This window comes from Pempheris klunzingeri, chromosome 11 (assembly GCF_042242105.1).
Source record: "Pempheris klunzingeri isolate RE-2024b chromosome 11, fPemKlu1.hap1, whole genome shotgun sequence".
Lineage (NCBI taxonomy): Eukaryota > Metazoa > Chordata > Actinopteri > Acropomatiformes > Pempheridae > Pempheris > Pempheris klunzingeri.
This window is the reverse complement of record NC_092022.1, coordinates 15797343-15810927: the sequence shown is the minus strand read 5'-3', so window position 1 is coordinate 15810927 and position 13585 is coordinate 15797343. Positions and strand designations below refer to the sequence as shown.

At 42.8% G+C, this 13585-nt stretch overlaps 3 protein-coding genes across 8 annotated transcripts; 1 reads left to right on the top strand and 2 right to left on the bottom strand.

Annotated features, from left to right (window-relative positions):
- Positions 1–140: 140 nt before the first annotated feature.
- Positions 141–4008, bottom strand: LOC139209750 (NACHT, LRR and PYD domains-containing protein 12). Of its 2 annotated transcripts, XM_070839588.1 has the most exons (9): positions 3929–4003; positions 2165–3743; positions 1910–2071; positions 1617–1790; positions 1336–1509; positions 994–1167; positions 723–896; positions 465–632; positions 141–345 (listed from the first exon to the last, which is right to left on the bottom strand). In XM_070839588.1, the coding sequence occupies exons 2-9, from the start codon at positions 3730–3732 to the stop codon at positions 276–278; spliced, it is 2664 nt and encodes an 887-aa protein (XP_070695689.1). In that variant the 5' UTR covers positions 3733–3743; positions 3929–4003; the 3' UTR covers positions 141–275. The 2 variants fall into 2 exon arrangements, with proteins under 2 accessions (XP_070695689.1, XP_070695692.1); XM_070839591.1 differs by lacking the exon at positions 141–345 and having other exon boundaries at positions 495–632; positions 805–896; positions 3929–4008.
- Positions 4009–5405: 1397 nt separating this feature from the next.
- LOC139209495 (intermediate filament protein ON3-like) lies at positions 5406–9050 on the bottom strand. 2 transcript variants are annotated; one of them, XM_070839222.1, is made up of 9 exons: positions 8755–9050; positions 8383–8591; positions 8205–8265; positions 7842–7937; positions 7556–7720; positions 7192–7317; positions 6576–6796; positions 5776–5831; positions 5406–5671 (listed from the first exon to the last, which is right to left on the bottom strand). In XM_070839222.1, the coding sequence occupies exons 1-8, from the start codon at positions 8998–9000 to the stop codon at positions 5777–5779; spliced, it is 1179 nt and encodes a 392-aa protein (XP_070695323.1). In that variant the 5' UTR covers positions 9001–9050; the 3' UTR covers positions 5406–5671; position 5776. The 2 variants fall into 2 exon arrangements, with proteins under 2 accessions (XP_070695323.1, XP_070695322.1); XM_070839221.1 differs by having other exon boundaries at positions 5785–5831.
- Positions 8314–13378, top strand: LOC139209496 (deoxyribonuclease-1-like). 4 transcript variants are annotated; one of them, XM_070839224.1, is made up of 10 exons: positions 8314–8609; positions 10052–10149; positions 10314–10402; positions 10490–10576; positions 10664–10776; positions 11085–11197; positions 11463–11626; positions 11750–11846; positions 11943–12078; positions 13189–13378. In XM_070839224.1, the coding sequence occupies exons 2-10, from the start codon at positions 10069–10071 to the stop codon at positions 13314–13316; spliced, it is 1008 nt and encodes a 335-aa protein (XP_070695325.1). In that variant the 5' UTR covers positions 8314–8609; positions 10052–10068; the 3' UTR covers positions 13317–13378. The 4 variants fall into 4 exon arrangements, with proteins under 4 accessions (XP_070695325.1, XP_070695326.1, XP_070695327.1 ...); XM_070839225.1 differs by lacking the exon at positions 8314–8609 and adding an exon at positions 9562–9986 and having other exon boundaries at positions 10067–10149; XM_070839226.1 differs by lacking the exon at positions 8314–8609 and having other exon boundaries at positions 9562–10149; positions 11463–11620.
- Positions 13379–13585: the final 207 nt, after the last annotated feature.

Here is a 13585-nt window from a genome sequence, read left to right as displayed (position 1 = left end):
AAATTTAAGGAAATATCAAAATGTGCTGATCACCGCTTCCTAAAGATAATTTGTCATATTACTTCTTTTGTCAAACCTAAAGATATTTAACTGACTCTCATGTAAGACAAAGAAAAACAACAAACTGATATAACAATTAATTGATTATTAAAAAGTTTATTGTAATAGCTGCTATTTTTCTGTCGGTCAACAAATGGATTAATCCACTCATCGTTTCAGCTCTAATAACAACATGGTACCACTTAACTGTGCTGTGATCCTCTAATCCGTCTCGTTCAGTATCTTATTTTATCGCACTCGCACAGCATGTCGAAAGCTTCTTCACTAAAGTCGTTGTACTTGAGGCTGAAACAGTTGGAGTCAGAAGCAGTTGTTAGTTGCTGGTTTAAAATGTGCCTGGGAACATTGTGTAAAGTGCACTGGCTCAAGATAGTTTATAATTAACTGAAGTGAATCAGGCTTACTTCATCTCCAGCATGTTGTGGCTGTCCTGCATGACTTGGACGAGGGCTGGGACGGACACATCAGTCAGTGAGTTGTTTCTCATTTCCAGGCTCTTCAAAGTCTTACTGGCTCTTATGGCAGCACACAAGTCCTGAACACAGGCGTCCGTCAAACCTGTCATTTCAACGCTGCAACACAAGAGGCAGGCAGACTTTAATGTGGTGCCCACAGCAATGTGGTGACTTAAAAGTGGTTTTTAGTTTGAGCATTGGACTCACTCCAGCTCCTCCAACAGGCAGCTTGGATGTGCAACAGCATCCCAGAGATGTTTAACCCCTTGGTCTCCTACGTTATTCATACCTACAGTCAGAGACTTGAGTTGAGAAGTCCCACTTCTCAGCAGTGAGCCCAGTTCTTCAAAGACAGACTGGGTCAGCTCGCATCGTTTCAGCCTGCAGGGTGGAGCAGAATTCACACCAGTGCGGTGATCTCAACTTCACTAAATATTTGTGAAAGGTGAAAAGTCAAGAGTATTAACACAGACTCTACCCGAGTTTTTCCAGCGGGCATCCCGGTTGACTGAGGGCTTGGCAGAGCAGCAACGCCCCCTCCTGGCCCAAATCATTGACTGACAGCTCCAGCTCTGACAGAGAGCAGTGCTCTGACATCAAGGCTCTCATCAAATGAGGACAGCACCCACCTGTCAGCTGGCAGTCAAAGAAACTGAAATAAAAGAGTTAAAAAAAGGTCAGCAGAGGCAGATAAATGTGACTGTAAAGGTATGGTCTGTCTCACACGTTCTGGACGCATTCAGATTCCTTTTCACACGTTCTTATCACTTCTGCACACAGGCCTTTATTGCCGTTTCATAATTTTGAAACACACACTTACATCAGGCTCCGCAGTTTACAATGCGGATGTCGCAGGGATTTGCACAAGGTCTCCACTCCTTTGTTGCCAATCGCGTTTTGTGTCAGGTTCAGTTTTCTCAGGTCCGACTGGCCAGAACAGAAAGCTGATGATAAAGCCTCCATGGATGCTGCAGTCAACTCGGAGCCTTGCAGCCTTTTAATAAACAAAACAAGGTCATTTTTCAAGCCTGAAAGTCAACTAGTTAAATATAAATGGGCAGCTCAAGACATTAAATGTATTATGCAACATAAAGTACATACAGGAGCTCCTGCAGTTTGCAGTGAGGACTCTGCAGTGCTTCGCACAGTTTTGTGAGGCCCTGGTCCCCGATCTGATTGCACCTCATGTCTATCACACACAGCTGAGAGGTGCCTGAGGTCAGGACAGACACCAGATCTTCACAGCTTGCCTCCGTCAGTCTGCATACCACAAGGCTTGGAAAATCAAAAGCAAAATGTCGAGAATTTATTAACTCAAAAGAATGATTTGGGAAATGTCTGTTAACATAAAGGTGATTTCTTTTTTTTTTTTAATTGCCTTGAGCAGGTCTCACTCTAGTTTCTGCAGCTTGCAGTCTCTGAGGCCAGCGCAGAGAAGTTTAAACTTTTCATCCCCAAGGCGGGTTTGAGAGAGATCCATGTCCTTGGTGAGTCCTCTGCTGAGAGCTGAAGCGAGATGAGGGACAGACCCGGTGCTCAAGGAGCTGTCTGACAAGCTGGGGGACACAACAGAGCGATCTTAAACATGACGCCATACATGAAGTGACATGGCAGTAGATATGATTTTTTTCTTTTTTACCGTGACTTACATTATCTTATGCGACAAGCTCATAGCTGGAGCCAGCATCTCTGCTTCATCCTCTGTCAAATCCCTTGTGCTGTACAGATTCAACTGCTCCATCTCACCGAGACACGTCGCAACATAATTCAGAGCTGCACAGTCCTGGAGGCTCAGGTCTCCATAGCTGATGCCTATTCGTGCGGACGGGGTGATGATCTCTCTCACCAAACTCTCATTTTGAGCTTGATGAAGCAGACGGAAGCAGCGGTGGTGCTTGTCTTTGTAGCATCCCTTCAGGGTCGTCTCTGAGCTGCTTTTAAACCAGCACTTGAAATCCACGATCCGATCGGAGCTGAACTCCCCCAGCAGGGCCTCCAGCGGCCTACGCTGACCCGGCTCGGACAGCCCTGACAGGAAGAAATCTAGAAACTCTGCACGGCCTTTGTGCTTGTCCAACATCTTCTCCGCACCTTCAGACGCCGACTTGTCCAAGAAGAAAGACGAGGCCAAGAGGAACTCCTGCATCAGTCTGGAGTGGAAGGAAAAGACAGGTCTATCTGACTGTTCACCATCCACATGCAGGAAAACGGCGACTGATGTAAGAAAACGTTGCAAACCACAGGAATTCATTTCCTCTTTGGTACAGCTCGAATGCTGATCGAGGGAGCACTGAGATGCCATCTTGCCGAGGGCCAGCACTAGCTCTCTGCTGCAGGCCTCGGCCAGTGAGAGCGTCTGGATCAGGTGGACCAGGACATCTACATACAGCTGAGATAATGTCTCAGGAAGTTTGGCTCCAGCGTCCATCAGACACTTGTAAATAGAACAAACTGTCCAACAAAACCTTGGGGTGGTACAGACATCGTAAAATCCTACAGTCCTCTCCATGTGCATCAGTGCTTTGTTGGCAGCAACAGGGTCAGCAAAGAACCCGTTGAAGTAGGCCCATCTTTGTGGCTTCAGGAAACCCAACACTTCCAGCCGGGTGCCGCTCAGAGCCTTCAGACCTCCAGTCGGCCTGGCCGCCACCAAGAAGGCTGCCCCTTTCAGCAGCGATCCGTGAAGCAGGCTGGCTACTAAACAGCTCACAGAGGTCGCCTGGCTGGGGTCGGAGCAGAAGGTGTGGAGAGAGGGATCCAGATCGCACTGATCCAGATCATCAAAGACGAACAGCACAGACTCGGGCTTCTGCAGAAGAAGGGGTACGGACTCGGGGGGGATGTGGCCGTGATGGTGCAGCATTAACGTCACCAAGGAGAGAGTCCCGTTAAGAGAACTTAACTCCCTGAGGCGGAAATGGAAAACATAAGAGAAGTTCTGAAGGTGTCCTCCCTTTGCCCAGTCCAGCACCAGCTTCTCCAGAGCTGTGGTTTTACCTGATCCTTCAGCACCGACCAGAATCACGGTTCTGGTCTCACCACACAGAGAGGTGTGGATGGCATGATCAAGGGAGGGTGAGCTGTCCTCCTCATCTCTGCCTGTCAGCGGGGAAATGTACCTCTTGTTGTGTATCACACTGAGAGGCAGCTCTCCGCCCACAAGTGTAGACACGTCCTTTGGCCTCAGGATGCGAGTCAGCACACTGTCTTTGTCCATTGTGTGATTCACTGTCGGAGAGCACATGAAATAGAATATAACTTTCAGCACGACAGTCTGCAGACAACACGTCATCCAGGATAAACCACACTGTAATAATCTGGACTGCTAAAGTTGTCCACCCACAGGTCTTCAGATACAGAAACAGTAGGAGTCAATGCGGTCATTTTTTCAAAAAGTTGAAAGTTACAGTTACCTCGGACGCAGTGTTGTTGGGAAAGACAGTAAAAAAAAAAAAAAGGGTCGTGAAGCAGACAGATTTCTGTTTTTATTAAACCTCTGCCCCGGGAGTGCCGCGGCTGGAGTACACGAGCAAATCAAACAGGAAGTGCTGTGTGTCCGGATTAAGCCCTGGACGCTGCCTTACAGGCGGCAGGAGGAGCTGCAAACAAGGACTGTAGAAGACCTGTTATTCATTATGTGCAGTCTGCGGGAGCAAGGAAAGTGGGAACTTTATGTCGACCTCATTTAACCTTAACATAAGAGGGAATTCTTTGCAGCTGTATTCATATGCTCCTAATTTAAGTTAAAGGTATAAAAAAAAAAATTAATAAGGAACTCATCTAATACACTTAACTTTACTTAAAAAATTCCAATTTAGGCTACTTTTTACTCAAGCACTTCAGATGGAAATATTGGACTTTTTACTCCACTGATTTTAGTTACTTTGCAAATCCGGAAAAAAAGTAGTTAAAATTAACTCCACCATTACCATTATTATGATATAATATAATATAATATAATATAATATAATATAATATAATATAATATAATATAATATAATATAATATAATATAATATAATATAATATGTTAATTAATTCTATTCTATTTATTATTTGTTGTCAAGACAAAATAACTGTCCTACTTTCCATGTGTGTGCTTTCAGGGAGCATAAGTCACTAAACGGTCTCTGTGAAGCAGCTCCTGAGGCCATGAAGTCCTTTCAGACTGATCCATTCTGGTCAGAGGTCAGTCTGATGATGTGAAATAGATCTGCTCCAGGATAGAGTGAGCTGTAGTTTTTCTTAACGGGCACTGGAGTGCAGCAAATGCACCTCTGGTCTGGCATAACATTATTAGAATAGCATTAGATAATGTTTGCAGTAAAGAGAACAGACGCATAGATATCATATCATATCAGACATCATAACAAACAACTTATTTGACATTTAAGTGTCTCTGCTTTGGATGATGATTTGTGTCTGATATGGTTGCCATAGTTGCCAAAGTTCATTTCCCCACTTAAAGGTTCTTAAATGTCCACTGTTATCGCCACGTTCAACTGAAATTTTAAGTGAGAGAAACTTTCAATGAATGGTTTTGAAAACCACCCTCTCGTTTCAAGCTCTGCACGTATGCCATCCTGCAAAGTCAAACATACAAAAATAATAATCAAAACACTTGTTGAATGAAGGTGAGATTTTAAAGTCACATCAGCATTAATGTAAAGTATGAGACACCTGTTGTCAGACTAGATAGGATGTATAAACATTTTCATCACTTAGGACGAAAGCATGTCAATCGGATATAAGTATTTTCCTTTATTATCCTTCTGCTAGTTTTGTGTTACATCGGCAGCTGTTTGCTGCAAGTTTATATGTCGATGTAAAGAGGAGAACTAAACGTACTGAATTAGATGCCTTCTTAATTATTACTAAAGAGGAACACAAATGATCGTGCAGCAGAGAACATTTTTATTTGGTAATTAATGTGACATCAAACACAAGGAGTAGGGAAATTAACAAATTTGGCTCATTGGTGCAGTTGGCGCAGATTGGTGCAGATTACTGAAAAGGGTCAAATGACCACAGTGACCCAGCAGGTTATAGTACTGCAGTGGGGTTTTTTTTAGCTGTATGATATATTCCGGGTCTCCACTGTCTTGATGAGCACGGCGCCTGACTTTCTCTGCTTGTGGTGGTTGTCTACCGGGATGCCTGTAGGGAGGAGGACAGTAGAAATACAATCAGTCATAACAATCCTCATGCCAGATATAATAATGGTGTTTTATTCATCTGGAAAAATACAGTAGGCTACTTACACTACTTACTTTTGGTGGGCACTGTTTGGATGTTGACAACAGACTCCTGTCCAAGTCTGTCAGTGAAAAGGCAGGAAAGTATAAGCATTGATGTCAAAGTAAAAGGCTAATAAAGGGGCACTCCACTTATTTTACACATCAAGATATATTTACAGGTCTTGTCCAGTATTCAGCCTTTGTTTTCAAGAGCAGAAGTGGCTAATTTTTGCCCTCACAACTGCGGTTCTTAGCAACTATGAAGTAGGTGGGTGTTTTACCGCCCTCCGGCCTCAGGGGGGCGGTAATGAGCACATTACGGTTTGGTACTAAGAGTCCTGTCCTGAGACAAGCTACACAAAGGTGAGATTTGTGCTTTATTGAAAGCGCTTCCGAACAGTATTTTTCGGTTTTATAGTAGAATAGACTCAAAGGATGAAAACTAAGTGGTTGGTTTGGCAAATGTTGGTCTGATTAACCGCCTCCAGGCTACAATACTCGTCACACTCGTCCTGACTTCCTGTCCGGAACTGTTGGTGATGGTGTTGCATTCTGGGTGATGTCGGCGCAAGATTTTTGTAAACGAGAAGGTTAGATATGGAATAATATTATTTATCTCTGGTTCTGTTGTATCAGTTTTGATAATATTTTCACACTGTCTGTCTTGACTCTGACAACGGTATAAGAGTGTAATGCAATGTAAAGTCAGTGGAGAATTCTTTTAACTCTTAAATTGATGATGATTATGTGGTAAAATTTGCCATGAAAGATCAAATAAGCCTGTAACCAGTGAGTTATTATATCACAAGAACTTGATACTGCACCTTTGCTCCTCTCCCTCCAGCAGTTTCCTATAGGTGGAGATCTCTATGTCCAGGGCCAGCTTGACATTCATGAGCTCCTGGTACTCTCTGAGCTGGCGAGCCATGTCCTGCTTGGCCCTCTGCAGAGCCAGCTCCAGGTCCCTGATGCGAGCCTTGGCATCCTTCACGGCCCCCTCCCCACGATTCTCTGCTTCAGCTACCTGGCCCTCAAGGGTGGTACGCTGTAATAAAAGGTGCAGGCGTGGACAGTGTAAGCATTCAATAAAACCTGAGTATGTCAATCACCCCTTTCAAGTTGGGGATTGGAGATTTTTAATTGACCATGTGTCATGTCATTGAAGCTTGCAGTAACAGCCAAACCAAAAATACCTATAGGCTATTGGACAATCTGACTATTTCGTAATAACCATTATGTGTTTATTGCTGCCTGAAGAGGAAGAAGCATAAGATTGAAAAGTGTTGCTTTTACTCCAAGTAATATAAAGTGTTTTGCACATCATTCTTTACTGATTTTTTTTTTTTGCACCACATCAGCAAATCAAACTTTATGCTTTTATAATTCTGGTGGCCACTGACTTTCAACATATCTGAGACACTCTGTAAACCTGTAACTCACCTGTGCCTTTGCAGTCAGGATCTCATTCTGCAGGCGGCTTATCATTCGGTTGAGCTCAGATATTTCACCCTTGGTGCTACGCAGCTCATTTCCATACTGGTCGGCCTCAGCAGTCATCTGGTCAAACTGGTGCCGGTGGAAATCAGAGAAAGAAACGTGAGATCATAAATAATCAGGTTTGACGTGGGTGGGTCCTGTCAAAAACACAGAGTATTCTTGTAGACTTATATGCTTTAGTTAGCTGTGGAACCCTTTCATATTTGTAATTTTAAAGAGAAACTAGTTTTACTACAAATTTTGTTACATAAACAGCGACATGTAATTGCTCATGTTAGACCTAGGGTCGTGTCTTTTAGTTCTTCACCTTGGTCTTGTGCCAATTTTCAGCTTCTTCACGGCTGCGAGCAGCAATGTCCTCGTACTGAGCCTTAACGCCGGACACAATCTGATCCATGTTCAGGGCACGGGAATTATCCATCTGCACCACCACAGACGTCTCCCTCAGGCTCTCCTGCAGCTCACGGAGCTCCTTTTTTTATAAAACAGTATATGCAGCAATGGTAAGAGGACAAAATCCATCCTGCATATATCTCCATTATCTTTTGATTTTTGGTAAATATTGGGAAGACTTTCAGTGAAAGGTTATATACCGTATCATACAGGTTCTTGAGGAAGTTGAATTCATCACTGATAAAAGATGTCCTGTCTTCTAGATCGACCTTGGACAGATAGCCTGCGTCCACGTCCTGTAGGCAGTCAGCAAAAAAACGCTTCTCAGTACTCAATTTTTTGCATTTGACTCAGCTACAGTTCATGAAAATTTCTATGTGGCCAAAATTATTTTATTGTTTTAACCATAGTGAACAGATAATACAGTTTTGTAGCAAAACAAGGAAATTAATAAGTCTAGTGCTCAATGAGTTGTTCTTCTCACTTTAAAGGACAGTTTCATCAGTGTTATACACATTCACAAAACAAGAATCTATTATAGCCACAGTGACTGTATACTCTACCTTTTTGAGCAAGACGAACTCATTCTCTGCCTCGTTCCTCTTGTTGATCTCACACTCATACCTGAAACAGCCCACAAATACCAGATCACTCATAAAGATCTTCTCAGGATGCACATAGGCACCATATTTCTAAAACTGCACTCTAGCTCACAGACTTCACAGCGGTTCGGTTTCTCACTTTGTCTTGTAGTCGTCCACGTTTTTGTGCATGACATTGTTCTCCATGTCGAGCCTGTGCTTGTCGTTGGTGATGAACTCCAGCTGTCTTTGCAGGTTGCAGATGTAGGATTTCAGCATGGGCTCGACGTTAGAGGAGGCGGCCGTCTGTCCCTGCAGCAGCTTCCACTTGGTTTCCAGCATTTTGTTCTGCTGTTCCAGGTGTCTCACCTGCAGCAGGAGGAGGAGGTACAGATGAAATTAAACGGATCCTAACATCTTTTATAGAGACCGTATAGATCATTGGCCTTTGAATGTCACTTTGAATGTGGTAATGATTTAACTCTGACACCCAACATTCATCAACCAGAGTTTGAGTGACATTTCCTCTTACCTTATCAATGAATGAGGCAAAACGGTTGTTGAGACTCTTGATCTGCTCTTTCTCCTGAGTGCGAACAGCGTGGACGGTGGGGTCGATGTCCACTTTCAGCGGGGTGAGCAGGCTCTTGTTGGTGGTCACGGCTGTAATCGGGGCGGCCTGGTAATTCCCAGTGCTGATCCTGGGGATGGAGTAGGATCCCATGGACATGCTGCTGAAGCCCCTTGAGGACGTGCTTCTCGTGCCCCTCAAACTCATCTTTGTTCTGTGTGGTTGATTTCACTGCTGGATGGAGAGGTCAGGCGGCTGCTGAGCTGCACTGTGCATCTCCCTATCTTTTGCGTGTCACTTTATAGGCAGGTCTGGGTGTGACGTGATAGTGAAGTTATGCGAGTCCCCAATGTGGGTAAACCAGTCTGACTCTACCACCTGTTTGTCCCACCTACCCCCGCTGTTGCATAGTTTCTGTTGTTATGCCGGAATCCAGGCCTGCTCTGCGGCTTCAGGTGTGCATTTGAGTAATACATTAAGAGTGTTTTCTCTTGGTGAGCACTGGGTCTGCCACCTTCAAGAGCCCAAATCTTTACTGATAATAAATGAAACCATGAGTGCAACCAGAATAAATATTTATATTGGATTTATGCATTAATGAGGTTTCAGGGTTGTGTACAGTTATGCTGCAGGAGTAGAGAAGGAATCTGGTCTTCATAGCCGGTAAAAGGCGAATCAGTCTGGTGTGATTTAACCTGCAGGATCCTCCATGAAAAATGAATGCCACGAAAGGTCACAATAATCAACAACATGTAAACAACATGTAGATTACATAGTAAATGTGCCCAAATATTATAAAACCATGTGAGAAGAGCTGGTTGTGGGAAGAATATTGTAACATTTGCCAGATTTTCTTGCCTGATTACAGTTCAGAGGACACAGAGAAAACTAGATTCAAATTGTTGGAGTTGTTGCCTCCGACATAATGTCATACTTATGCTATACCTGCTTCAACCTTGTTAAATGATGAAATCATTAAGCTCTGGTAGTGACAACCAGTTGCAAGCAAAAAGTGGGGCTGTCCCTCTTTATGTCAAACAATCTTTTTTTCACACTCTCCCTGTCTTCCCTCTGAGGCTGATTACCCAATCACCATCCTCTGTTAAACAAACAACTACAGAGAAATAAGTCTCATACAACCAGCTTTATTGTGGAGCTTTGTCAAGGTTGTGTGAAGATCCACAAAAGACTTGGTGAGCCTGCATATTTGTGTTGCGTATAAGTACCGGTAACACCCAATTTTAAACGTCTCTATTAGCTCTTCTCTTGTCAGACATGAAGATCGCTTCGTTCAACGTGCAGAGGTTCGGACTGACAAAGGTCTCAGATCAAGATGTCCTATCCACTCTGGTTAAGGTAAAACTCACTGACATTGTTGACATTGGCATCCGGTGGTTGAGACATTACACAGTAAAAGATGTTTGGATCGTGTCACTGAAGTGATTTATGCAAAGCAGCCAAGAAACTGCTACTAAAGAAACTAAACTTCTACTAACACTTCACACTTTTGCCTTGTGTAGATTGTATCTCGATACGACATCATAGTGATTCTTGAGGTGGTGGATGTGAGCGGAGCTTCTGTCAAACTCTTCTTGGAAGAACTGAACAGGTAAGTTTCCATTTTTATCAGTTATCAATTGTTTATGTTGTTTTGTGCTGTATGTGCGCATACTTTAGCTGTCTTCTACCGTCTCAGAGCCAACACATCCCATCACTACGCTCTGCAGCTCAGCACCCGCCTGGGAAGGAACAGATACAAGGAGCAGTTCTTGTTTCTGTACAGGTGAGATCGACTCTTATGGCCAGACTCTTTTTGTAATTTAACCATCAAACAGCTGCACTGACATTGCCATTTTTGTCCCATTGGAAGGGACGATGTTGTCGACCTGATCGACTCCTACCAATATGAAGACAACCAGGTGAATGACGTGGATGCTTTCGCAAGAGAGCCGTATATTCTCCACTTCAAACCACACAACACGGGTCAGTCTCTGCACTTTGGTGGAGGTTAAGGAGTAAAAGGAAGTTATAGATATCAGTGGGCTTGTGGATTTTCTGTAGACAACATTGTCGCTGTAATGTCTGTGGTATGTGTGAGTGATGCCCATATATGCACCTGTTTGTTTTCTCAAGGGGACTGAGTCTGATTTAGTTTTGCGTGTGATTCAAAGGAGCAGAAGGCAGGTTAATCAGGTTCAGTCAGTCAGTGTCGTCTGTTTTGCATATGTCATGATAGGGCATGTTTCCAGAGACAAGCATTGTCGTGACAGACAGGACTGTTTTGGTTGCAGTGTTGAAGGATATAGTGCTGATCCCTGTGCGCACCAAACCATGGGACTCAGAGAAAGAGCTGGATGAGCTGTATGAGGTCTTCCTGCTGGTCAAAGACAAATGGAAAACTGATGTGAGTTATATCATCCTGTTGCAGTATTTTAACAACGTGGTTTCACAAGAAAGTAGTGCTTTAATGAATTAATAACTGGCTTCATAACCTCATATACCTCAATTTCATACTCTTATATCAGAGAAATTAGATGACCTATAAACTGTCATTGAACTGTGTTGCGACTTGGCCACTCTTGCTGTGGTTTTTCTGTGTTCTTATATTCAAACTAAAGGAAGTGGGAGCTTTCATTAGTACTAAAACGGCCATCTCTGATTTCCTGCAGAACGTAATGATCCTGGGGGATTTCAATGCAGATGGGGTGTATGTCTCCCCAAAGGAAATGAAGGAGATCCGAATTCGCAGCGACAAGAATTTCCACTGGCTGATTGGTGATGACGTGGACACCACTGCAAATACATCAAATGACCACACCTACGACCGGCACGTGTAGATAATAAAGTCCATTCATGCAACGCCAGAAAAGATGCTTCAGTTTTATTTTATTCATTTATTTATGTTATTGTCATTGTATAAAAATGAATGGGATACATTTATATATTTCTCTCACAGGATTGTTGTATATGGAGAAGATGTGCTGGCAGCCATTGTGCCAAACTCAGCCAAGCCGTTCAATTTCCACGAAGAGTTTGATATGACAGAAGAAAAGGCGAGTTGTCTGTATAACCACAACATGTTATTCACGTGTTTCTTCTCTATCTTGTTTTGTGGGAATATGTATGTCAGTGTATGCATCCTCCGGCAGGCCCTGAGAGTTAGCGACCACTACCCTGTTGAGGTTGAACTACGCAGCGCTCCTCCCTTCTGGATGGCAAATAGCTCCAAAAGACGTGACATCGTCCACACCCAGGAGCAAGCATCAGTTAACAGAAGCGTCACAGGTATAGAGCAAAACTGTAATTTACTCTCTCCTGTCACTGTCAGACATGGACTTAAGTATTTGAGACAAGATCTGATCTACGTCATGTTTGGTTTGTTTGACATTTACAGTATAGAGTTGCCTCAGTGAACAGCAGGGGTGCAATTCATGAGAGGGAATGCCTGGAATTTGGGGGTGTCTAATCTAATCTAATCTAATTTTAGAGCAGAACTTAAAGGTTTTACTTATTTTCAAAAGCACAGGCATTAAACTTGTAACTTGACCAATACTGCCTCTGTAGTGATAATAACTCAATTTTGCTTTAAAGGTTAAGTGTTATGAAGAGTGTTGGGAAGGATACTTTTACAATGTAATAGATTACATGTAATAATTATAGGTTACATATTGATATTCGCTCAACATTTTACATGTAATTTAACTATTTTAATTATTACATCAAAGTAATGTAACTTGTTATATCCGATTACTGTCAAGTTCTTCAATATAATTTGAATTCAGACAAAATATTGTTGAATTTCTAGCACTGAAAGTGTCCGATGACATGACCACCCGCCTTGGCATGGTTGGCTTGTCGAAGGCATGACTGAGGTTACGTAGTGCGATGAGCATTGAATTGATGTGAGCACATAGTGTCAAATGAATGCATCTTGTCTAGACATAGAGACAGAGCCTTGTTAAAATATGTACATATTTGTACTTAACTAAAGGAATGAATGGGCGTGGGGCAGAGAACAACAGACAGGGTGGGGAAGGACGATAGCAGCAGAGTATAATCGGCCTTCAGGATAGAAGCTCAGTCTAATGACACAAACAGGAAAGTTTCTGTTCTGTAGGCCTACTTGAGGAAATGTTTACAAAGACCATAATTGTGAGCATTTGAAACATTAATGCCCAGATCATGGCATGGTGGGTGCTCGACCTGCTAATTATTGAAGAAAAAAAAATGAAAGAAAAAAAAAAACACACCACACATTATGGTGTTTTCCTCCTTAGAAGTTGAATTAAAAAATACACAAATATGACTAGAGAGTTTTTTCCAGTGACATTATTACCTACTACAGTATGTCTGTTTTACTGCTAATCATATGTGTTTTCACGTGTGCTTTTCTAGAAACAGAGAGCTTGCAGGTTGATTTGCTGAAACTGCAGAAGGAAAACCTCCTGCTGGAGCGAGAGAAACTTCAACTTCAGATATCCATGTTAAAACAGCGGCTTGCCACCCTCCAACAGAAAGAATGAGCTCAATTTCATTTCAATATCATTTGTATAATTCAGAATGTATTGTGCAAAATAAAATAAAAAAATAATGGCTTCATACACACCTTTTTTTTTTCCCTTCTCCCTTTTTTGTTTTTATTGAGGTAAATGGCACTGATATGAAATAGTCTGTATAAAACAGGAAACAACTGTGGTTTGCAGCCTATAAATGAGGAGCTGCCTGAACACACTGAGGGGGAACAAGCAGGAGTTTGTCTGGTTTAGGGAGCCCTGTAAACTTTGATGAAACC